At 42.7% G+C, this 24,185-nt stretch overlaps 4 protein-coding genes and 1 long non-coding RNA gene across 5 annotated transcripts; 1 reads left to right on the top strand and 4 right to left on the bottom strand.

Moving 5' to 3' along the window:
• Positions 1 to 4,857: 4,857 nt before the first annotated feature.
• LOC144702129 (uncharacterized) lies at positions 4,858 to 5,876 on the bottom strand. The gene is made up of 2 exons (XR_013581190.1): positions 5,767 to 5,876; positions 4,858 to 5,685 (listed from the first exon to the last, which is right to left on the bottom strand). It is a non-coding gene; the product is annotated as an uncharacterized LOC144702129 (long non-coding RNA).
• On the top strand, positions 5,464 to 8,006 carry LOC144702127 (uncharacterized). The gene is made up of 5 exons (XM_078574023.1): positions 5,464 to 5,600; positions 5,692 to 5,708; positions 5,790 to 6,902; positions 6,972 to 7,068; positions 7,164 to 8,006. The coding sequence occupies exons 1-5, from the start codon at positions 5,474 to 5,476 to the stop codon at positions 7,934 to 7,936; spliced, it is 2,127 nt and encodes a 708-aa protein (XP_078430149.1). The 5' UTR covers positions 5,464 to 5,473; the 3' UTR covers positions 7,937 to 8,006.
• Positions 8,007 to 8,939: 933 nt separating this feature from the next.
• LOC144702128 (transcription initiation factor TFIID subunit 8-like) lies at positions 8,940 to 10,619 on the bottom strand. Its single transcript, XM_078574025.1, has one exon. It carries the CDS (start codon positions 10,218 to 10,220, stop codon positions 9,135 to 9,137), a length of 1,086 nt encoding a protein of 361 aa, XP_078430151.1. The 5' UTR covers positions 10,221 to 10,619; the 3' UTR covers positions 8,940 to 9,134.
• A 2,142-nt stretch (positions 10,620 to 12,761) lies between these two features.
• On the bottom strand, positions 12,762 to 15,318 carry LOC144702126 (RHOMBOID-like protein 12, mitochondrial). The gene is made up of 8 exons (XM_078574022.1): positions 15,038 to 15,318; positions 14,532 to 14,646; positions 14,253 to 14,372; positions 13,716 to 13,826; positions 13,593 to 13,631; positions 13,412 to 13,516; positions 13,259 to 13,300; positions 12,762 to 13,168 (listed from the first exon to the last, which is right to left on the bottom strand). The coding sequence occupies exons 1-8, from the start codon at positions 15,316 to 15,318 to the stop codon at positions 13,079 to 13,081; spliced, it is 903 nt and encodes a 300-aa protein (XP_078430148.1). The 3' UTR covers positions 12,762 to 13,078.
• Positions 15,319 to 15,330: 12 nt separating this feature from the next.
• Positions 15,331 to 23,774, bottom strand: ABCB27 (transporter associated with antigen processing protein 2). Its single transcript, XM_078574021.1, has 18 exons — positions 23,634 to 23,774; positions 23,456 to 23,528; positions 23,119 to 23,175; positions 22,999 to 23,034; positions 22,848 to 22,922; positions 22,458 to 22,582; positions 20,221 to 20,320; positions 19,983 to 20,154; positions 18,468 to 18,586; positions 17,563 to 17,673; positions 17,333 to 17,477; positions 17,011 to 17,143; positions 16,850 to 16,925; positions 16,638 to 16,703; positions 16,453 to 16,560; positions 15,949 to 16,056; positions 15,688 to 15,885; positions 15,331 to 15,615 (listed from the first exon to the last, which is right to left on the bottom strand). The coding sequence occupies exons 2-18, from the start codon at positions 23,513 to 23,515 to the stop codon at positions 15,421 to 15,423; spliced, it is 1,884 nt and encodes a 627-aa protein (XP_078430147.1). The 5' UTR covers positions 23,516 to 23,528; positions 23,634 to 23,774; the 3' UTR covers positions 15,331 to 15,420.
• Between the last annotated feature and the right edge of the window lie 411 nt (positions 23,775 to 24,185).

The following is a 24,185-nucleotide window of genomic DNA, read 5'->3' as shown; positions in this document are numbered from 1 at the left end:
GTCCTTGAGGAATTAATTTGGAAACCCAATAGATATATGAAAAAACGAACTGTTTTTATTAGAAAATCTCTCCATATGGATAGCATAGCTTTATAGACGAAGATATCAGGTTAGATAATCATCACACACAGGAATGGGTGCTCAATCTCTGGAATGTTTGCTTTTAGATTTCTTCCTGTGCTTATCAAATAATAATCTCAGGGCTGTTTCTTCCCTATCCAGACTATTTCTTTTAGAACCTAATGTTCAGCTTTTAATGGTTAGATTGTTGGGAGAAGAATACCTTGATGATAAGAGAAGGATCCCTAGAGGAGCTGGCATCCAATCCATCTATCTCAAGAGTTTGTAAAGCAAGATAAAGACAAAAACCCAAGGCACAATTTCAGGAGCGATAGAGAGATAGACAGACAGAGATATATATATATATAGATAGATAGATAGATAGATAGACATCTATGTGTCTTCAGGAAAGATATATTAGGTCTCTGAGAATCTATCTATCCAGCTTTCCCCTTCATTATATATCTAGAAAGATGGTATATATCATATCTCTAGATCTATCACTCTTATCTATGTATACATCTCTGAGTCTCTATCAATATATCTTTAAATCTTTCCGTCTTTAAGAATCTATCTATCCACGTCTCCCCAACCTCCCTTATCTCTTTATCTATCTGATTATTTATTTATCCGTCTCTTTCGCACTCGGACCCACACAAAAAAGAAGTCGTATGATTATTAGCTCATTAAGACCAGTTTTTAAGGTTACAAAGTTCCTTTTCACCTACTTCAATAAGACGACAGGACGATTTATTGGTTAGATGAGTCTATCGTTGACAGACATTGATGATGGCGATGAAGGCAATTTGACGTATCGGTCATACGAGGATGATGGTCAGATGCATAGGCAATTTGACGATGATGATGTGATGGAGATTAAGAATCCGATAGTCCGATAAAAGAAATGGAATCTATCGTTGAAAACACAGCAGAAACAGAAGGACAACGGCGACGACGATCAAGTAATTAGATAGCTACCAGTTTCCGGGAATACGGTAAAAGGCGTAGAATCTAGAGGACAAAAGAACAGCTCAAAATTCTTCGACATCAGAGTCATGGACCAGAGACGGATGTGACATGCTAGGAATGCTCTGCACATCCATGTGGCGAGGTTCGCTTATCGAGCATCTCGCCCGTATCATCGTCGCTATTATCCTCACCATTCACCCACAATCGCCGTACGCATTCATGCAAAGGCATGGACCGCCTAGTGCAAGGCCTATAGAGCTAGGATAGCAAAGGCTATGCGGGTCTACATCGATAAATAATGATTCCACGAGCGGAAGATGCTCGGTCGTTGATCCATCGCCGTCGCGGACGGAGACCCCTCGTGTCAACGGACAGCGACAGCGGATGACGAGTCGAGAGAGAGTGAGAGAGAGAGATAGACAGATAGATAATAATAGATATAGAGAGAGACAGAGAGAGAAATGAGGAAAGTGATGTGTTCTCCTCTGCATGAGAGAACACGGGCATCCGTGATTTGGCTGGTCCGCGGGAGCCGACGCCGCGCTGGATTCATCTTAATCATCGAGTTTTGCTCGTTGCCTCTTCTCTCTCTCTCTCTCTCTCTCTCTCTCTCTCCCTCTCTCTTCCTCTCTCTCTCTCTCTCTGTCTCTCTCTTTCTCTCTCTCTCTCTCTCTCTCTCACTGCCTCTCTCTCTCTCTCTCTCTCTCTCTCTCTCTCTCTCTCTCTCTCTCTCTCTCTCTCTCTCTCTCTCTCTCTCTCTCTCTCTCTCTCTCTCTCTCTCTCTCTCTCTCTCTCTCTCTCTCTCTCTCTCTCTCTCTCTCTCTCTCTCTCTCTCTCTCTCTCTCTCTCTCTCTCTCTCTCTCTCTCTCTCTCTCTCTCTCTCTCTCTCTCTCTCTCTCTCTCTCTCTCTCTCTCTCTCTCTCTCTCTCTCTCTCTCTCTCTCTCTCTCTCTCTCTCTCTCTCTCTCTCTCTCTCTCTCTCTCTCTCTCTCTCTCTCTCTCTCTCTCTCTCTCTCTCTCTCTCTCTCTCTCTCTCTCTCTCTCTCTCTCTCTCTCTCTCTCTCTCTCTCTCTCTCTCTCTCTCTCTCTCTCTCTCTCTCTCTCTCTCTCTCTCTCTCTCTCTCTCTCTCTCTCTCTCTCTCTCTCTCTCTCTCTCTCTCTCTCTCTCTCTCTCTCTCTCTCTCTCTCTCTCTCTCTCTCTCTCTCTCTCTCTCTCTCTCTCTCTCTCTCTCTCTCTCTTCTCTCTCTCTCTCTCTCTTCTCTCTCTCTTTCTCTCTTCCTCCCTCTCTCTCTCTCTCTCTCTCTCCTCTCTCTCTCTCTCCTCTCTCTCTCTCTCCTCTCTCCTCTCTCCTCTTTCTCTCTCTTCTCTCTCTCTCTCTTCTCTCTCTCTCTCCGCTCTCTCTCCTCTCTCTCTCTTCTCTCGCTCTCTCTTTCTCTCTTCTTCTCTCTCGTTTCTTCTCTGGCTCTCACTCTCGCTTCTTCTCTCGCTCTCTCTTTCGCTCTCTCTCTCTCTTCTTCTCTCGCTCTCACTCTCGCTTCTTCTCTCGCTCTCTCTTTCTCTCTTCTTCTCTCTCTCATTCTCTCTCTCTCTCCTTCTCTCGCTCTCTCTCTCTCTTCTTCTCTCTCCCTCACTCTCGCTTCTTCTATCGTTCTCTCGTTCTCTCTTCTTCTTTTCTCTCTCTCTCTCTCTTATTCTCTCCCTCTCTCTTACTCTCTCCCTCTCTCTTTCTCTCTTACTCTCTCCCTCTCTCTTTCTCTCTTATTCTCTCCCTCTCTCTTCTCTCATCTTCTCTCCCTCTTTCTCTTCTTCTCTCGCCCTCTCTCTCTCCTTCTCTCTCTTTTTCTCTTCCTCTCTCTCTCTCTTCTTCTCTCCCTCTCTCTCTTTCGCTTCTTCTCTCCCTCTCTTTCTCTTCTTCTCTCGCTCTCTCTCTCCTCTCTCGTCTTCTCTTCCTCTCTCTCTTTTTTTCTTTTCTCTCTCTCTTTTTCGCGTCCTCTCTCTCTTCTTCTCTCCCTCTCTCTCTTTTTCTCTCTCCCTCTCTTCTTCTCTCCCTCTCTCTCTCCCTCTATCTCCCTCTCTCTCTCCCTCTCTCTCGTCTTCTCTTCCTCTCTCTCTCTCTTTCTCTCTCTCCCTCTCTCCTTCTCTCCCTCTCTCTCTCTTCTTCTCTCCCTCTCTCTCTCTTTCTCTCTCTCCCTCTCTCCTTCTCTCCCTCTCAATATATCTCTATCTCTCCATATCCTATCAATCTCTTTCTACGTGTATCTATCTATCTCTCAATTCCCATAAATCTAAATCTATCTGTCTCTCCGAATCGATCTATTTATATCTACCTCTCCATTTATCTGTCTATATATGTAGAGATGTCTATATATATCTCTCTACCCCGTGTTTACTCTTTCTTTCTTCCTATCTATCCATCTTTTCTCGTCCTTCTCTCTTTACTTTTACTGCCCTTTCTTTCTCCTCTTCCTTTTTCTCTCTCCCTCTCTCCTCCGCTCTCTTTCGCACAGACAAAGGCAGAAGTGTTTCAAACCCTTTCCATCTCGATCAACCCGATCTATAATCTACCCATCAACCCAAATCTAAGTTAATCTCAATCTTTGTCGACCTATCTTTATTTCCATCTATCAATCTATCTATGCACGTACATCTCAATCTCCGCCCAGATAATGGCAGTGGCCAAGGTGGCACTAGTGCTGGCATTTTGCCCAAAAACCTAGGCCCCTCTAGTCAGGAAAAAACCTACGTTGGGTCACTCTCTAAGCCGAGAAGCCTCGTCTTTGAGAATATAGGATATAAGAGAGAGAGAGAGAGAGAGAGAGAGAGAGAGAGAGAGAGAGAGAGAGAGAGAGAGAGAGAGAGAGAGAGAGAGAGAGAGAGAGAGAGAGAGAGAGAGAGAGAGAGAGAGAGAGAGGAGCAGAGCAGACAAGGAAGACTTTTTTCTCTTTTGTGTGCCTGAGAGAGGTAAGAGCCAGCTGGGTCTTTGTACGAGATCGAAGGGAGAATCGATTTTTTTATATATTATTCCCCTTCTTTGCTAAGTCTTCTTTTTTGTCTCTCTCAAGTTACAGCTGCTATCAGCGTGCTGTTACCCACCTGCCATGTACTAAGAACAAAAGCATGTATCGAGGTATAGAGCAGGAGAGAGAGATTTTGAGAGAGAAGGAAGCCTGCTCAGAGATTCCTTGAAAGGACAGTGGAGCAGGAATATTGTTTTCAACGTGAGAGATATACCCTTCTACGATAGAAAGCATGGGAAAACCCTTTTTTTCTTTTCCTCGAAGCTTCTGCTGTTATTCTGTCTTCTTCTTCTTCTTCTTCTTCTTCTTCTTCTCTCTCTCTCTCTCTCTCTCTCTCTCTCTCTCTCTCTCCCTCTCTCTCTCTCTCTCTCTCTCTCTCCCTCTCTCTCTCTCTCTCTCTCTCTCTCTCTCTCTCTCTCTCTCTCTCTCTCTCTCTCTCTCTCTCTCTCTCTCTCTCTCTCTCTCTCTCTCTCTCTCTCTCCCTCTCTCTCTCTCTCTCTCTCTCTCTCTCTCTCTCTCTCTCTCTCTCTCTCTCTCTCTCTCTCTCTCTCTCTCTCTCTCTCTCTCTCTCTCTCTCTCTTCCTCCCTCTCTCTCTCTCTCTCTCTCTCTCTCTCTCTCTCTCTCTCTCTCTCTCTCTCTCTCTCTCTCTCTCTCTCTCTCTCTTTATTTCTCTCTCCCTCTCTCTCTTCCTCTCTCGCTCTTCTTCTCTCCCTCTCTCTCTTCATCTCTCTCTTCTTCTTCTTCTCTCTCTCTCTCTCTCTCTATCTATCTATCTATCTATCTATCTCTCTCTCTCTCTAAGTAGGTCAATTGGCAAGGTACAGAGGCCTAGTACCCACTTACGCGGCTGTTCCAGAGAAAAATACCCCCAAAAATGACTCATGTAGCACCAGTGATAGTTTTAGAAGCATATTAGGTAGGGCTGGAGCAGGCGCCATCGCTGTCCTGGGACCCCTTCATCCGCCAGCTAATGCATTCTAGAGAGAGAAAATGAGGGACAGAGTGACTTTAAGTCCACGATCTTCACACAAGAGAGGAAAACTAGAGAGAGAGTCAATACATGACCGTTGCGGCCAATGCTATGCTGTCTTGAAAGAGAAGAGAGAGAGAGAGAGCTGACAGCGCTCACATGCTAATACAGAGAGGGGCAGACCCACCATCAATTATTACTCTCACATGGCACTCTCTTACAAGACTTTCCACGCTCACCCTCTTCTGCTGACGTCACTGATTCTCTCCCACCATCTTCTCTCTCTCTTCCCCTGGAGAGAGAGAGAGACTTCCATCACATTATAAGCCGCAGGCCCAACAACTTCATAGCTCCCACCATCGAGAGAGACACCGATCCTGGGCAAGATAGAGAGAGGATTAGGTAGAGAGAGAAAGCTAGAGAAATGGATCACCAGAGGTGAAGGCCAAGGATCCGATGTCCCCCGGCAAGCTCCTGAGTGATCTTCCCAGCAAGAACAAGGGGAATCTGCAGAATCAAGCCGGATGCATGATGGGTATCTTCCAGATGCTCCATCGCCGCCGCTTCCTTCCCCGCCGCCACGGTGAATTCCCTTCTCAGATCGCCTTAAACTTCTTCTTCTCTCTTCCTCTGCTCTTAATCGTCTTCTTCTTCTTCTTCTTCTTCTTCTGCAGAGTCTCAGCCTACACCGGTGAGTCCATTATCTCGCTGGTTTGCTCGTTGTTCCTCAATTAAGCACGTTGACTCACATGGCGTGGGACTCCCTCCGCAGGAGACAAACCCAGGACCCCAATTCGGAGATATTGTGGACTCTCCAAGGCCGCCACGAGCGGCGATGCGAGAGGCGGCAAGATCGTCGTTAGACTCGCACCGTAAGGTGTTGGCCCTGCGGCTTCATGACCTCCCCAGATGGTCCCTGGACAGCAAGCAGGCAAATATGAGACGTTTGGGGGTTGACCCAGGTTCAAATTCAGCTCCACGATCGAATCTTGAGTCGAGGTCTTACTCTCTGATGGAGGATCTCGCCGCCATAGACCTCCGCCCCGCTGGCGTGGTGGCTAAGCTCATGGGTCTGGCCGAGCTCCCCGCGAGCAATAGTTTGCCGAACTCTCCCTCTCTACAATGTGCCGTTGCCGCCGAAAAGCTCTCCAAAAAGGACATTGCCATTTCTGCCAGCTCCAGAGTCTCGCCGTGGAAGGAGAGGAAGCAACTTCAAGAACCCAGAAAGAGCGAGGCAGAGAGGAAGAGGCAGCCAAACAAGGAGCTCCGGAAGCTGGAGAGGATCCTCCAAACAATCCGCGCTAAGCGCATCCATGAGCCGATGACGAGGGGCAGGTCAGAGTCCCCCATCGTGATCATGAAGCCAGTGACATCTACCCGTGTGACGTCTTCCCTTCCAAAGACAGCTCCCTTCGCTGGCCTCCCCCCAATCCGGAGAATCCGTACCGCAGGCATCGCCACAGAGAAAGTGGGCAACCAAGCTCAACTTCCCCACCTCCCTCAAAGCTCGCCTCGATCTCCAGGGTTGACCAAGGAGAATGGCACAGTCAGCCCAAGACTGGGCCAAATGAGACACCTAGACAGGGAGAAGAAGGCCGAGTCAGCAGAACCTAAAAGTCAGCAGTCAACGGTCAGACGTGGGACAGCAATCAACGACCAGTCCGGATCACCAAGAGCTCTGACCCCGCCCTCCAAGAAAATGGCGGCCGCAGCAGCTGCAGTAGCCCAACAGCAGCAGCAGCAGCGACAACGCCGGGAAAGAAAGGACGAGTGGCTGCGCGAGATGAGTATGAACAGGATAAGGGCAGAAGTCAACGCCCATTTCCCTTCAAGCCCAGGAAGAAGATGCACAGAACTGGCCTCCATCTTAATCGGCCTGGATAAGGTACACAGCTTGATGACATTTGATTTTCATAGCACTTTTTGAACCGATCTAACCTCTTCGGCTCATCAGAATTCACATGACAGCACGAAGACGGAGCATCCCAGCCCCATCTCTGTTCTTGATTCCTCCTTCTACAGAGATGACTACCCCAGGACTTCTACCAGAGGTAAACTGATGAGTCTTGTTCTTAGAATTTTACTTCTTTCCTCTGCAATGCCCACCACATGAAATCGTTAAAAGATCGGACCTTTACTCCTACAGTGCGTAGGCTCGTCCGAGAAGAAGAGGCTTCTCAGTCAGATCCAGCAGAATTCAGAGTCATTTTAAAGCAGAAGCCCACTCTAAAGAACGCCGACCACCCGCTTCAGAAGCCATGGCAGCCCACCGTTTCCAAATATGACGACGACCCTGACGAAGAAAATGGCGATGGGGATGATGATGACCGAGGAAATGAAGCCAAGCCAGCAGCTGTCATGGTTGAGATGGCCAACCCGCGTCACCACTACGTGTATGAGATCCTGCAAGCATCTGGAATCATGGGAACTGGCTCTGATGATCAGGCGTTGACCAGACAGTCTAACAAGCCTGATCCCCCCGTTGACCCATGTGTGTTCCTCCTGCTTGAGAAGTCAAAAGGGTCAACGTCAAAGGAAGAGAAGCTTCACCGGCGGCTCCTTTTTGATGCAATAAACGAGACGTTGACCAAAAAGATGGAGTTGACCAGGTCCCTACATGGAACCCAGATATGGGAGCATCTGTTGAAGGAGCTCTGCCGGGAAATCGACAGGCTCAGTGCCCGCAGCGATGGTGGCACCGCAGGGGACGATGCCTTGAAATCAGCCATTTGCAAACACTTGACGCAGCAATCGGAAGAATGGGCTTCATTCGGCAAGGAGGCGTCCACAGTTGTTCTTGACATAGAACGTACTTTATTCAGAGACCTGGTCAACGACATAGTCAATTCTGAGCTGTCAATGGCACTGAATGGCTCGGCCAGATTCAGGTTGCAGAATCGAAGAATGCTGTTCCGCTAAAAGTCAGGGTCAATGTCAAAAACCTGTGTAAGATTTTACATATAAAGACAAAAATATGGATTAACTTGCACATTATTTTGCATACCGTTTGGTCAAGCTGACCAGGCTGGAGGGTGATACTCGAACACCAGTGAGGAAGAACACTAAAAACTGCGACTAAGATACACAAAATTTGGAAGAGTAAAGGTTTGCTGCGCTTCCTTGTGCCAGCATCAGAACTACCGATAACATGCATTGAGTTATTTGAATTACGATATCTGTTAAATCAACCAAGTCTCCACCCCATTATTTAGATAATTTTTCTGTTTCTGTAAAAAATTGGATAAGAGAAGAAGCTGGGACGAAAGGCTTATGAAGTGTAAAAAAAGAACTGATATAAAATCCAACTCTGACAGTTACAGTTGGAAAGTGACTACAACCAAGGAAGAAGATACCCCAAGTAAATTTTCAAAGTTTTTAAAAAAGACTCCTAATATAGTGCAGGATTAAAATAATTTCATACGTTAATTTCAGCCGGTGCACATAAAACGACCCCACCTGCAATTTTCGAACACGGAATAAGTGGATTTCCTAGAACCTTAGAGTACTTGGTTCCATTGTTTCTTCAGAAAAAAAAAATGGTTCCATGATGGAGCGCAGGTGTATTCCAGCAGAATTTGAGGCCGTATTCACCAAACCCTGACAGTTACAGTTGGAAAGTGACTACAACCGACGAAATAGATACCCCAAGTAAAATACAGTATCATAAATTTTCATATTTTATAAAAAGGATTTCTAATATATTGCAGGATTAAAATAATTTTGTTCATACGGTATTTTCAGCGGTGCATATATAACGATCCCACCTGCGATTATCGGAAAAAGTGGATTTTCTGGGACGTTGTTAGAGCATTCGGTTCCATTATTTCTTCAATTGACAGAATTTGGATTCCAATCCCAGAAGAATTTGGGGCCGAATTCACCGAACCAGCGATGTACATTGACAGAAAAAGATGACTGAATGTGCGGAACAAAAGGGCGTTCAATTTGCTGCGAAAAATATTAATTCGAGGCAAGATTACAGCCTGCTGAGGGTTTTGGGCATACCTCAAAAATCAAAATGGAAGATACAGAGCAACTTTCAATATACACCCTTTCCATCTCCGCACACAAACAAAGGTGTACAATTCTGCAACAGGCTACCTGCCTACCAGTCAGTCTACAACTGAGCAAGCTCATGCGGATTCTCCATAGCCTCTTTGAGAATGAGCTCTGCTCGCCGCTTCTTGTCATCTCTCTCGTCATCCTTGATTATCCTCAGTCCATCCTTCCCAGGGCTATGAGCTCTAAAATTGAAAGACCCAGCCATGAACTTCCTACTCCCCAATTTGAAGCACACAGCAGGCCGCTTCCCGGGCAAAATCTTAGACCCAGAAGGCATCTCCAAAGAATCCGAAACACCCATTTCCATAGCTTCAATGGTAGGAGCAAAAGTCTCAAGAACTGAAACTTTGTCAGCAGGGGCAGCAGCCTCGGCAGGAACAATCAAAGAGACTTCTCTCTCCCCAAACAGCAAAGGCGGGGCGAAAAACGGATTACCCATTGAATCTTTCCTTCCAATTCCACCGGCATTATCACTCTCTGGAGCCACAGAAGCTGCACCGCTCAAGGCCAAGCGCTGCTGCAAGCTGAGCAAAGACTTCTCGGCCCGTCGCCGCTGCCGGGCTTGCTCGATCTTCGCCGTCTTCGGGTCGGCGGCCCTCTCATCCCACACTGGGGTATGAACGTAAGTGTGAGGATCAGGGAAAACCGGAAGCCAATCGGGTATATGCTTACCAACCGCCTGCTCCCCGCTCTGCGCAAAGGAAGCAGGAATTTTGCACTTGTGGGCAACCGGAAAACGAGGAATCGATCGAGCAAAAGGGGCTTCATCAGCAATCTCTACATACTGCGCTAGATCACGCACAATACCAGAGTTAACCAGGCAGTGGTGCACGTCAGACGCTCCAGAGAAGCCTTGGGACGAACCCAGTTCCTCCAATCCTTGCAAAACGTCGAACACGTTGCTGTGGGTGCGCCCGGCGAGGTTGGAGTAGAAGCGGGAGGTCTGACCCAGATCGCAGACGTAGCGAATTGCAACGTCGGAGAGTGCGTCGAGGGCGGAATGCTGCACGCTGAAGAACCCGAGCGATTCGCAAATCTGGGCGACTGCGACACGGGCGATCGCGCGGCCGAAGACGTCTCCTGTGGAGCGGCCTCTGCCATTCTCCGCGTCTCTCGCATTCTCCTTGCCACCATCGTTCATGTTCAAGCAATCACACCATGGGGAGGGAAGCGGATGGAGCGGCTCGGAACCCGCGAGTCATGCTGGGGTGGGGCTCGGAAGGAAGCGAAGATTGAGCCGCGCCATTGCAAGAATCGATCTTTGGAATCGCAAACGGAAGCTCGGGGGAGTTTCTTGCGAGCCCAGTGAAGGGCGGAGCTAGGGCTACGCAGGAGAAGAAGGAGAAGAGGAAAGAGAGAAGAATAGGAAGAAGGAGGGATTGGGGGAGTTGGGGGGATCAAATTACCGTGGAATCGAGACGGGGGGGTCGAATCTGAAGGGAATTTTGGGGGATTTGAGAGCAACTGTAGAGCGGAAGAACTCCGGCTAAAACCCTAGACGGGAGGGGAAGAACTGCAAAGCCAAGAACAATTTATCAAATGAGCCCCGATCCACAGATCCCCCCCCCCCCAACACTCTCTCTCTATCTCTTCTTTGGTATAATTACATGAACATCCCTGTAAGAAGACTGTATTGCTTAGATACTGTTTTATGAAGCCTTGGTCCTAATTTTTTGTCTTCCAAGGTGGAGGGGGAAACACGAGGATTCAAAATTTTGAACTGAAGAATTAAGTGGGAGTTACGAGGTGATTTTGCATTTTCTAGCTTTTGTTGGGTTTTTTGAAGAAATCGTGGAAATTAATGGTTTTTCCTTATTATTTTGAGTATGATGCGGTCTCAAATATTTGATCACCCTTCTTGATTATTAATTTAGATTCAGACTCAAACAATAAAAATGATTGGTTTTACCTGTTCTTTTAAGTATAGTAAGGTTTCAAATAGTTAATCAGCCTTCTTGATTATTAATTTTTAATTCAGCCTCAACTTGATTGTTGATTCAGAATTATGCCTCAATTACTAAAATGAGTGGTTTTTTCTCTTCTTTTAAGAATATTCTTAATTTAACCTCAAATTAATTGTTGATTCAGAATTAATCATCGAATACTAAAATGGTTGGTTTTTTATCTTCTTTTAAATATAATAAGGTTTCAAATACCTAATCAGCCTTCGTTATTCTTAATTCAAAATAAGCATCAAATTAATAGTTGATACGGAATTAAGACTCCAACACTAGAATTATTGGTTTTTCCTCTTCTTTTATGTGACCTTCATAAGCTACCAAATAGTTAATCAGCCTTCTTGATTCTTAATTTAATTAAGCCTCAAATTAATTATTGACTCAGAATAAAGTGCGAATCACAAAAAATGATTGGTTTTTTTTGTATATCCTGCCACGTCAACAAAACATCATTCTTGATTAAGAAAACAACAGAAATGCCTAGAAATATATGGCTCGACTACAATGTGATAATATTGCATTTTTAGATCCTCTTCCTACCCAATAAAATGTAGAAAAGATAAGTTAAATTTGAAGTTTTTTTTTTCTTTTCTTTATTTTCCCTCCTTCAAACTAAAGGTATTTCCTTCACTTTTTCCTAGTAAACTAAGCCATCAAACACTTTGATAAGCCTTTCTAATAACCAATTATTTAATAAATTACGGTATCTAAATAAAATTGTCTTATCTATTGATTTTTAATTAAATTTAGCCCCAAATTAAATATTGACTCAGAATTAAGCGTCAAACACAAAAAATGATTGCTTCTTTTTTTGTATCTCCTGGCACGTCAACAAAACAGGATTCTTGATCACGAAAACAAAATAAATGCCTAGAAATATAATCCTAGACCAAAGGTAATAATATTGCATCTTTAGATACTCTTCCTAGACTACAAATTATAGAAAATACAAGTTAAATTTGAAGTTTTCTTCTTTTCTTTATTTTTTCCTTCCTTCAAATTGAAAGTCTTTCCTTCACTGTTTTCTGGTAGACTAAACCATCAAACACTTTGATTAGCATTTCTAATAACCAATTATTTAATAAAATTATGGGGAAATCATAACTAAGCCTAAGACATTGGACATAGTTTACTCTCCTTGCATCTACTTGATCAAGAAAAATAAATAAATCTATAAATTTATAAGTTTAAAATAACCATGCAAAACAACAGTCACCGATCCTCCTCGGTTTTTTTCGCGAAAATTATAGAATATATAAGTTCAAAGAGAACCTTTCTTTCCCTATTTTTCCCATCCTCCTCGGTCTTTTCTTCCTTTTTTAAAGTAAACTACACTTTGATAAGCCTTCTTTAATGAGAAATTATTAAGTAAAATAATGGGAATTCGTAACTCAGGCTATCTTGCCATTCGTAATTATGACATTGCATATTAATTGCTCTCTTTGCATATCTTGCCACGCCGACATATAGAACTCTCGATCAAAAAATAAAAGAGTAAGTCTAGAATTTTGTAAGTTCGAACTTACTAGGCAACATAACAGTATTAGAATATCCCACTCGGTTATTTTTTAGCAAAAAATCATAGATCTATGTTTAATTCGAAGCTTTCTTTCTGTATTTTTCCTCTCCTCAAAGGTATTTTCTTCACCTTTTCAAGCAGACTACACAGTGGCAATGCTATCAAACACCTAATAGCCAATCACTTTAGTAAAAGATTGAAGAAATCAGAAATTAAGCCTAGGACAAAAAAATTAATTGTCCTAGTTGCATCTCATGATCTAGAAAATAACAGAAATATGTATAGAACTTTATCTCTTTTGGATTCAGATCTTTTTCTGGGAAACTAAAAATCATGATATTTTTTTTCTGTGAGGGTTTCAGCGACTGACATCCGAGCTTCTCCAAGAGTTCTTTTATCATCATATATTTGAACCTTGTTCTTATTGAATCCCATTTTCTGATTATCTATCATTCATCAGAAAAAAAAACCTGAAACCCAAAGAGGGTTTCAAGTTTTTCATGTTTATTTTCTTTTCAAAGATCAAATCCAACCTTTCTTGACACGGGCCCAGACGAGCGCCGCCACCATGGCGCCGCCAAGGTGGGCAGACCCAGAAACTCTCTCATCACCCTGCACAATTCATCACACATCCCAGAATTAAAATTAGAAAATTTTGTAACCACAGAAAATCAAAATCTATGATTGGCCACCAAGCTTCACCTTTTTCATTTTCAAGAGGTCTGATCCGATGATTATTGCCCCCTAAATTTCAAATTTAGAGAGAAAATAATTGCTATGAGAAGACATGGGTAGGATAAATCATGGGGTATCTTTTATTTTTGAAAAAAAAGAATTAAAAAGAAAAGTAGGTACCATAAGAGCCGCAGGAACAGGGATGAAGAAGTTGAGATAGTAAATGTTCTTCGGGAAGAGGAAAACATCCAGGAGGAGGATGGCGTTCACAGCTGCGCTGGCCCCCTGAGAAATGGAAAATTAAAAATTTTGAAATTTTCTCCCTTTCTTTTGAAAAAAAATAACCAGAGAATAAAATTACCAGCGCATAAGATCTTGAGTGAAGCATCATGTCCACATACTGCAAAAAGAAAAAAATAAAGGTGGGATTTTTGTTGGAAATGAAGAATTTTTCAGTTATTTTGACGTCCACGATTGAATTTACCGTGGGGGACGGAGAAGTAAGAGATTTGTGCAATAAGAAGAAGATGGACCCGCTGATCGCCCCAGCGAGATAAAGATTAAGGAGAAATCTGGGCCCGAAGAGATTTCCAATCTGGAATCATTAAGGATGATTATCTTAAAATATTTAGGAGAAAAAGTGACTCGTAATATAATCTCCGTAGGAAAAGACAAATTTATGAAGTGTATTCTTTTGAAAAAAAGTGTATCACAATAAAATCTTCATGGGAAGAGAAAAACTTGCGAGGTGACTTTGTAGTTTTTTGCAAGAAAATAGTTTTATGATTCGAAGGCACTAGTGTTAAAAAAGTTATCACGCTTGGCCCTGAGCATTGAAGAAGATTATAAAAAACTCTTTTGAATAAAGCGTGCATCATAATAAACTCTTGGTACGAAGAGACAAACTCATGAGTTGGCTCTATAATTTTATTATTCTAAGAAAATTTAATTTTGGAAAATAATCACGTGCGGTCCTAAGCTTGAACCAAGGAAAGTACATTCAAGAAAATTCGATTCTTACGTTTGATCCAAAAAAGTACAGGCCAATCATGTTGAACAAAATATGATCCACATCCATGTGGCTGAACGCACTGGTAATCAATGTGTGCAGACGGCCGTCCTTGAAATTAGCCAGGGATATCTGGTTCAAGAGGAAGAACATCAAAATTGCGCAGATCTGGCAATCAGAGTCAAGAAGAACATCGAATCTAATAAATACAGAATAGGGGTATCTGGCAATCAGAATTCTATTCCAAGAAGCGTAGCAGCCGCAGGAAAAGTTGATCTCTTGCGTACTCACAGTAAAATTTTCCATCATAAATCTGGGATTTACAGTCCTCCACAGGATGAAAACGGCAACATTAGCCCCAATCAAGCTAAAAACAACACCTTCGGAGGTTGGCATCCATGATCTCCTGTTAAAGGAAAAACAAGAACAAAAGGAAAATCTTTAACAAGCCAGAGGAATTAGGGTCAGTAGATGAGTGTACACGAGAAAACGGATCACGCAAAGAGAAAGTAATCAATCACCAGAATTTTTCTTTCCAATTGTTCGAAATTAGCATCCATGATCGTCGGGGAAAGGAAGAATATCTCCGAGCCAAAAATATAATCTGACGGAAGTGAATCAGTCGAGAAAAATCATGAACCAGTACGCAAGAACAGATCGTACAAAATCAGAAAACGACGGGCAATGGAAGAAACAACGAGCTATCTCGAGATCGACGGGCGGATATGGAATGGATCGAAGAACGACCCGTAGACGGAAAAAAAACGATCGTTTTGGGCGAGTTTAAATCGACATACCAGTGATTTCTCCGGCCGAAGTAGTCGTCCAGTCGAAATCCTCGCTTCCTTCCCAAAGACGACTGCCATCGGCGGATTCCGAGCCCGGCTAGGGATCTAAATTCCCCCACCGGGAATCGCGACAACAAATTGGCAGCTCCGCTCCCCCTGCAACGCCACAAGATCAGCCGAGAATCAAAGAAGAAAGAGAACTCTTCCTTGGAGGCCGCAGGCGCTGAAATCTTCGCAGAGCCGAATCTCCCACGAACTGTTCGAGAAAACAAGCCCAAAATCCCCCGCATTCTCCTCGAAACTTTCAGGAACCTCTGCAAGAACTTGATATTCGAAAGAAAAAAGAGTTCGGCAGAATAATATTTTAAGGGGGCAAACTAAAGATCGGAGCTTTATTTGGAGCCCTGGAGCTGTCTCCTCACGAGGGCAGTGTACACCCCCCCCAGTTCGAGCAGTTCTTCGTGGGAGCCGCTCTCGGCGATCTGTCCTTCCGAGATCACCGCCACCGTGTTCGCGCTCTGAACAGTAGAAAGCCGGTGGGCGATCACCAGCACTGTTCTTCCCTTCATCAGAGAATCCATCGCGTCCTGCAACGAACAATCAAAGATGAAATCTTTCGTTCATTCTCAGAAAAAAAAATCGGGTTTTTATGTTCTCGCCTGGACGAGGAACTCGCTCTCGGCGTCGAGAGCGCTGGTCGCTTCGTCGAGGAGCAGGACTCTAGGGTTCATCAGCAGAGCTCTGGCTATGGCGATTCTCTGTTTCTGCCCTCCGGAAAGACGAATTCCCCTTTCTCCGACGTGGGTCTTGTACTGGTCGGGGAATTTGGAGATGAACTCGTGCGCGTTCGCCATTTTCTGGAAAATCAAGGATGTCGGATTCTGAAGATTGGATTGGTGGGTGTTGTTTGAATTTCTTACGGCTGCGTTTTCGACGTCTGAAGCGCTGGCCTTCCCGTCCAGCCCATAGGCGATGTTTTCTTCGATGGAGCAGTTGAAGAGAATGGGCTCCTGGCTCACTATGCTGACCTGCACATCTTGGAATTTCAATTTCCGAAGGCTTGAACGAGCAGGAACTGAATTTTTCGAAAGAAGGAACGGGCAGGAACTGAATTTTTCGAAAGAATGAACGGGCAGGAACTGAATTTTTCGAAAGAATGAACGGGCAGGAACTGAATTTTTCGAAAGAATGAACGGGCAGGAACCGAATTTTTCGAAAGAATAAACGGGCAGGAATTGAATTTTTCGAAAGAATGAACGGGCAGGAACTGAATTTTTCGAAAGAATGAACGGGCAGGAACCGAATTTTTCGAAAGAATAAACGGGCAGGAATTGAATTTTTCGAAAGAATGAACGGGCAGGAACTGAATTTTTCGAAAGAATGAACGAGCAGGAACTGATGTGAATTATGCATTGGGCACTTGCCTGTTTGTGGAGGAACTGATGCGATATTTCCACCAACGGAACACCATTCAGCAAGATTTTGCCTTTGTTTGGATCGTAGAACCTCTCGATCAAGTTCGCTATGGTCGTCTGTGAGTAATTCGGTTCATGAATTTCACTGATTTCAGTTCGGAATCTGCAACAAAAGATTTTTAAGTTGATCTTACTTTGCCTCCACCGCTTGGTCCGACAAGCGCAACCTTTGATCCGGGTCTGAGCTTCAAGGAGATACCCTGGGAGGAAAACACGTCACAAGAATCAACACATCTCCGCAAAGAGCTTACGGAAAGAATTAATAGTTTCTTCTACTCAAGTTTAATCTTCATGGGAAGATAAACTTGTATCCGACTTAAAGAAAAACTGAAATCCAAGGAAAAACCTTAAGAATCATGTGGGTGGGTCGGGAAGGATAAGCAAACCAGACATCTTCCAGTTCGACATCACCTTCCAATTGTCTGTGGCGACAGTGAAGCAGGAATGATAAATAAAAAAAGGAAAAATAAAGCAAATAGGAAAGTAATAAATAAAATGAAAGCAGACCCAGATGGACATTTTTCTCCTGCTGTTGGCATGGACGATGTGCGGTCTAGTAACTGAAACACTCTTCTACTCGCACCAGCTGCTTTCATCACGGTAGTATACAGCCCAGACAATGCTGACACAGATGAGCCGACTGCAGAAATTTGTGGAAAAAAACTGGTTGGGGGCAGATCGTAAAATAAACTGTTGAATTACAACATCATGCTTAAAGATGAAAAGTAGCGCCCCTGTTATCAACTATAACTTTTAGCACAGGAGGTAAGCGCTTGAATCCAACATAAACCAATAAATAATTTTTAATACCAAAAAAAGGGGAATGAACCTGTGAGGCTGTAAAGAATGAAAGATGTCAGCGAGCCTGCTGTCATTGCCCCAGTTATCGTTAAATTGGCGCCATATATCACCACAAAAACGACTGATAAAGTCGACCCTGCGCTCATTCCCCCGAAGAAAAGTCCAACAACTTTCTGCATCAGAAAAGTTCAAATCTTTTGAGTTAGAGAAATTAGAGCCACTAGATTTCTTCGGAAGAGCCGCGATTTAATTACTCACCGCTTGTCTCAGCCCAAGTTTCAGAGTCTCATCTACTTTCTCGCTGTAGCGTGAAATCTCGTAATCCTCTTGAGCAAAGGATCTCACAGTGCGTATAGCTCCAAATGATTCCTGGATCCACGCATACAACTTCATTCTTATCGAGTAGTATGTAATAAAAAAGTCTTAAACAGGTTAAAGTACATCATGTGCGATTTAGATGCAGAAATGGCATCGATAATCAGGAAATTTGAGGTATAAAATCAAGTATGAAAAAGAGCTTTCTCTTTGTTCTTTCCGTGGAAATTGTTCTAAACTACAAAGAAATATACACTTAAACACGGTTCAATCAAAATAACCGCCCATGATGAACTCTTTTGACGTCGATATTTTTACGCTTTCAACTTCTGCCTTCTAAACAGTTAATCTTGCCTTCAAATTTTGTTTCCCTTATTTCATTCCGCTTATTTCAAGGCTTTATAGTAACAACCAAGTAATAAGGTGAACGAACATAGAATCTACAAATGAAAATTCTCGCTGAAAAACCATTGACAGTCAGGAAATTGGAGGCATAAAATCTAGTATGTGAGTGCTTTCTCTTAATTTTGTCCATGGATATTTTTCTAAACTACAAAGAGACATATCCATAAACACTCTTCAATCAAAATACCCGCCAAGAATGTTCTCTTTTGACGTGGACATTTTTTCGATTTCAAATTCTGCCTTCTCAACAGTTAATGTTGCCTTCAAATTTTGTTTCCCTTATTTCGTTCCCCTTATTTCAAGGCTTCTTTGGGACAACCAAGTATTAAGGTGCACGAACATAGAATCTACGAACTGAAAATTCTCCCTGAAAAACCATTGACAAATCGCTCCCGAAGAACATACTGGCTCAAGAATATAGTGAAGGGGAAAATATAAAAAACCTCAGCGATTGAAGATGCTATTGCTGCAGCAGCTTGAGTTTTGTGAGACAGTTCGCGAAGATATCGCCCGAACTTTCGGACAGCAACAGACACAACAGGTACAATAACCAATGCCAAAACTGTTGAATGAAACAAGAAGATCGTGCTCAAAATTCTAAAAAGAAAAATAATTTATCAGCCAAACTACGATGACTAGAACGAGATGACATGAATGAGTGAAGGCCAAGTCAAATACATTTACGTTTTTCCCCTTTTGAGTAAATGGTCTTAAGTCAATTAGACTGACACCCGTATAAATATAATCTAACTTAACTTTTCTTGTCTTTCTAAACTTCTCAAAATAAAATAAGCTATTACGACAAATAATTTTAGGCCAATATTGCAATTGTATTTACCCCGTGATCATCAAGCTTACTGGCCCATAATGAATTGGACCAATCAGCCCTGTATAAATCGTTCTAGCGATTAATGAAATGTTAGGACTGATTTTCCTCCTTCTGCGGGTGTCTTATTCTTCCCTCAGTTCTGTGACTTCGACTCTCCAGGAAACTCGCAAAATATTTTCAGAAGCTATACAAGAAACGCGACAAAATGCAAGGAAACTGTTCACAAGCCGTTCTTAATTTTTCTTTCTGCCCTTCATATATGAACGTTGGCCACGTGCTATAAGTGGACCCACGCGAAGGACAAAAAGAGGCAAGCTACTTATTCTCTCACGTGAGAGAATAACTTAAGGTTGATGCATTTAACCCTACCAGCTGGTATTTAAACCAGCTACTGTGAAAAATCCTGTCTTTTTCCCGTTCTTAAACTCTAGCTTCACGAGAGGAGACAAGAGGAGACACAGGAAACGCTGGAGGAAGAGCTGCTTAACAAGGGCAAATTTCAACAGAAACCACTCATAATTAAAATACGACAATATGCGACTCTAAGAGATTTCCTAGGTTTATTTAAGATGTCAGTTTCTTGCTAGTTGATTAACTGAGATTGTGTTCGAGAAACCATTAGATTCATCGCAACTGGCAGATGTCCCAGGTAACGAGTGAAACTTTAATGATTTTCTAGATTTTGATACTAATCGCCATGGTTCATATCATGAGCAGGATAGACAGAGGGAAATCCGGCGGGATGGATATTGCTAAGACTATGAGACAGAGAGGCTGGCAGAGTGGACGTCGCCAAAGAAGAAGAGAAGGAAATAACCCAGTATATAATCAGCTGAGTAGTTTTATTCCAGTCTGCTCTCCACAATTTAATCGTCTCAATGTTGATCATGCTTTCCTAATTTTAGTATAATCTAATCTTCTCTTCTCTGTAAGGATGGGCCAAACAGAAATAAAGGGCTGACAAAAAGACATAACGAAGAGACCATGGAGTTTCAGAGTAAAAGAGGGCTCCCGGGCTCTTGGCAGAGTTCTCATTGCAGAGTGTAACTGCATATTATTAATTAAAAAGAAATAAATGGAAGGGAATAGATGATAAAACCATTTTTCAGTCAAATATACGATAACTTACGAGTTAACTTCCACGATGTCGCAAACATGAATCCCAGGCCAATGCAAGCTGTAGAGATATTACGTAGAGCTTCTGATATGTTTGTTGTCGCAGCATTTTTAATTATTTGTGTATCCTCCGATAGCCTGCTGAGCAGCTCGCCAGTACGTGTGACATCAAAGAACGCTATTTCCTGGAAAAATATACATTTGTAAATAAATCGATTTATAAAGAGGAAAACCGCGGGGGGGGAATCTACCTGGTTGACAAGATGGCGAAACAAATCTTTCCTAAGTCGAGCAACAACTCTTTCACTGGCAGAGTTGAACAACCATGACCGCAGACATGTGCAAATTGATCTGGAAACACGAAAGTTCGGCATTGAAAATTTTATACGTACATCATCAGGATTAAGCTAAGCTATGAAAGAAAAAACAAAAGTTAGCGCCTAATTTCTGCAGCGGAAGGGTAAGACAACGAGCAATATAGCTCGTTCCTAATTTAAACCCATATACCTCTAAAACAGACTCTATCCAAGGTTTATAAATGAAACGAGACACCCTAACTCGACACATCAACTGGTGTCATGAATAGACATTTTAGCAGATTCATCATGACACTAGTTCATGATCATAGATGAGACACTAGTTCCTTCCAACAGTATTATAGATGAGGTAGCGGACTAGATGAGTTTGCAACAGAACGACAGGAAATGAAGTTATTATGCCAAGAATGTGGAGTGATTTGCATTCGGTGATTGCAAACCTACATTTCCTGTTGACCTGTAGATGAATAATATGGTCGGGGAAGAGAAATAAGAGAATCGGCTGGGGCCTAAGAACATGGTCTGACATGACTTGTGGAGCAACCCAATTAAATTTATGTCTTTCACCTGAGTGATCATGGGCATAAATGGGACTTGGATAAAAAAATAAGTAAACTGAGTTTTTTTGTGAAAAAAAGAGAGGAAGATCACCTGCGATTGGTGATCAACCAGCTGTTACTATTATATAACCAATAAAAACATGGCTGACCAAACTGGCCCTTTCCCACATTTTACTCCCTCTGAAATCAGTGAGAGAGAAGAGCCTCTACATTGTGTAAGACAGAACCTAATGAGGCAACTCTTCCTTTGAACACCACTTCATTACGGTGCATCCAGATTGCCCAGAGGACTGCGTTTAAACTCTGTGAGGTGAGCAGAAAGAAGATGGAGAGAAAGACGGAAAGGATTGAAATGGTGGAGTGCAAAGAAAAATGGGGAAGACAATGGGTGACTTGTTGTAGACATCATCGTAACTCTTCCTGGTTCCTCTTGGCTCACCTAGAGTGTCACTCCTCCTGAGTCCTGCTCCCCTCTATAGGGAAGTGTTTATACGATCTCTAGTCATGATCCTTGACTAAATCGGGATTAAACAAGAAGAACTGATATGAAAATAAACTAGACAGTGATATTTTCGGCAACTCTTCAAGAAACCAAAATCCAAATGACAACTGACGTAGAGAACACGCGGAACCGATGACAAAGAACCAAATGGGCATTCCGATAGAGTCTTGGGACCTTCTCCTCTTGCTGGTATGATAGGTTCAAGTAAGAACCAAATGGGCATTCAGATAGAGTCCCCATCAACAGAAGACTCGGTCAACTGAAGGTTTAGTCAATGACCGAGTCATAGGCAGGAAAATGACAGATTCTCAAAGAAGTGGGGGGGTTGGCCGTCTCTCACTCATCTCTCTTCCTCCACTCTTCCCTCTCTTCTACCCTCTTGCGATCGCATTGTGAACATCATCGTGATTTCATCAAGAACTAATGAAGTTACAATCAAGGGGTCACAACAGAGGGAATAAATAACATGAGTAGGGCTCGACCAGTGTGTTCGATAGTCTGGAATTCAAACCAGCTTGAACAGCTAGTGAATGTGTCTTTTGGCTTATACTGAAACTGATAAGACCCGCGATTCGAACCTCCCTAGGTCCTATCATAGGAGGCGAGCCAAGAAGACACAAAAAACCACAACAGTGGTCTGACAGCTTTGACCACGCATGGACCTGGCAGGTCAAAGGGCTTTGGTCAGATCTTGACTCCTAAATAAGGAGGAGATGGCGGGTCAGAAGCAATTTAGAAATGAGTTTCTGCTTCAGTGGCCTGGATGCTGGGAGATCTTTCCCTATCCATAAGGGAAGGAGTACCAATCCGGTACTCTCCATTGTTCTTGCTTTTCCTTAGTGCTTCATTCCTCTCTCCATTGTTCTTGCTTTTCCTTGGTGAGTCATTCAACTAGACATTGAAATATTGAGGATTAACTCTTAAAATGTAAATGTTCTACTTCAAAAGGGAACTATTATATGCTCCTTGTAACATTTGATGTGCACGAGGCTTCAAAAAGAACCCCAATAAGATTTTTATTGATGGAAGACCGATGAACATGTTCCAATAATGCAGAAATTTTACACTGATTTAAGGAAACATAAAAGAAGAAGTCAGAAAATTCATACCCAATTACAACAATCAATATAATTTGAAATATCGTATGGTTTACAGCAGCGAGAGCTTCATTTTGTTGTTCTGGAGTTTTGATGTCTCTTGAGACAATGTCAATGATATTCCCACCAAATCTTGGCTGGAGAAAAGAAAATTTTTTTATGAATCAGATAAATGGCACTGAATCACAAACAACGGAAAGTTCTCGAAAAAGGTCTACGATCTTAGAGTGACTTATTAATCCATAATATCTTCCCCAATCAAATCATAAAGAGAATTGAAAATGTTTTATTCATAAAATTTACACCGTTCATGAAAAGGCTCGAGCAGCATGAGAGACTGTTCTTTTTTTAATTTAAAGTCTTCTTTAAATAAAATAGTCATTGCATTTAAGGAATACCCACAATCAGGATACTCGTCGTAGACGATATTAGCAAAAATATAGTCCCCAGAGATAGCTTTGCAGCCTCAGGTTTGGCCTACAAAATAGAAGGACGTCAAAGACGTGGCCGAAAAATCTGACCTGAAGATTTTAAGAAAAAAAACCAACCATACCAGAGATAGAACTCTACCCGGCCCAACAGTAGCAGCCTACATCTCCATCAAATATTGCAATTAATCCCAGATCCCAATCAAATATCATCTGCGTACTAGGGAAAAGGGAAAAAAAAACACCTGTACAGAATCACCATGTTCAAGATCCGAAAGATGGCCATTTGATGTCTGAGCTGCCTGGCAAATAATATATCAATGAACACCAGAAAAGTAGCAAATATTCCAGCAAACCAGCTCATGACGAAAAAGTATGAACAAAACTTTCTCAGAAAAAGCCTGCGGACACAATGTGCCATAAATTACGGCAGCAGCACGAAAATTTAAAAAAAACAATCTTATAAGCAAACATAGCAACAAAAAAATGAAACAGTGGCCAATTACATCATTTCAGACGTTAATCAGCTCAACAGACCACGAAATCTCAAGACAGGCTCAATCTCGCATTTTCATGCCTTACCTCGGGGGTCAACAAAGGCTCCCTCTGCCTAGTCCAACGCTCTGAAGAGAATTTTCCCATCGGCAGCAAACTCCTGTCAAACAAAGCAAGAAAGATCGCCAGCGAAAGTGTATAAATAACTCTTCCGTCGCAATACGATCAAGAGAACGAAAATACTACAAGATAAGCTTACAAATACCTCTGTCGGAGTGGGAAATGATCGCAGAAAACTCGAAGATCGCGAGATTTCGCCCTCTTTTGAGATCGGATTACGGAAGTTCGTCAGCTTGCTCTACACGAATTATCTATTTCATATTTTTTAGACGGTTGTACACGTGGATAACGGAGAGCAGTTCGCCGCTATTTTATCTATTTCTTATTTTTTAATAATCAGAATAAGCTAAATTTACGGGGCCTACAGCATCCCACGTGGCAATGGTGGGGGCCACCAGTCCTAGTTAGACACGGTAGTTCTGTTCTTTTGGTGCGAATTTTAGTCTAATTTTGTGCCAATGTGTAAATTTGTGCCAATTTTGTTCGTTTTTTAAAAAGAAAAAGAACAGAACAAAGAACAAGGCCCTGCGCAGTTCTTTTGTGGGAATTTTGTGTTCATTTCAAATGAACAGAACAGAACGACCATGTCTACTTGTAGTTTACCGCTCACTGTCTTTTACAGGTAATTCTAGTGAATCTTAGAGAGAGGAGGATATATAAAAAAGTTTTGATATTTCTAAAACAGTTTGAATTTTAG

This window comes from Wolffia australiana, chromosome 4, assembly GCF_029677425.1.
Source record: "Wolffia australiana isolate 7733 chromosome 4, ASM2967742v1".
NCBI lineage: Eukaryota > Viridiplantae > Streptophyta > Magnoliopsida > Alismatales > Araceae > Wolffia > Wolffia australiana.
The sequence above is the reverse complement of the archived record's forward strand: the minus strand, read 5'-3'. Positions and strand labels throughout refer to the sequence as shown.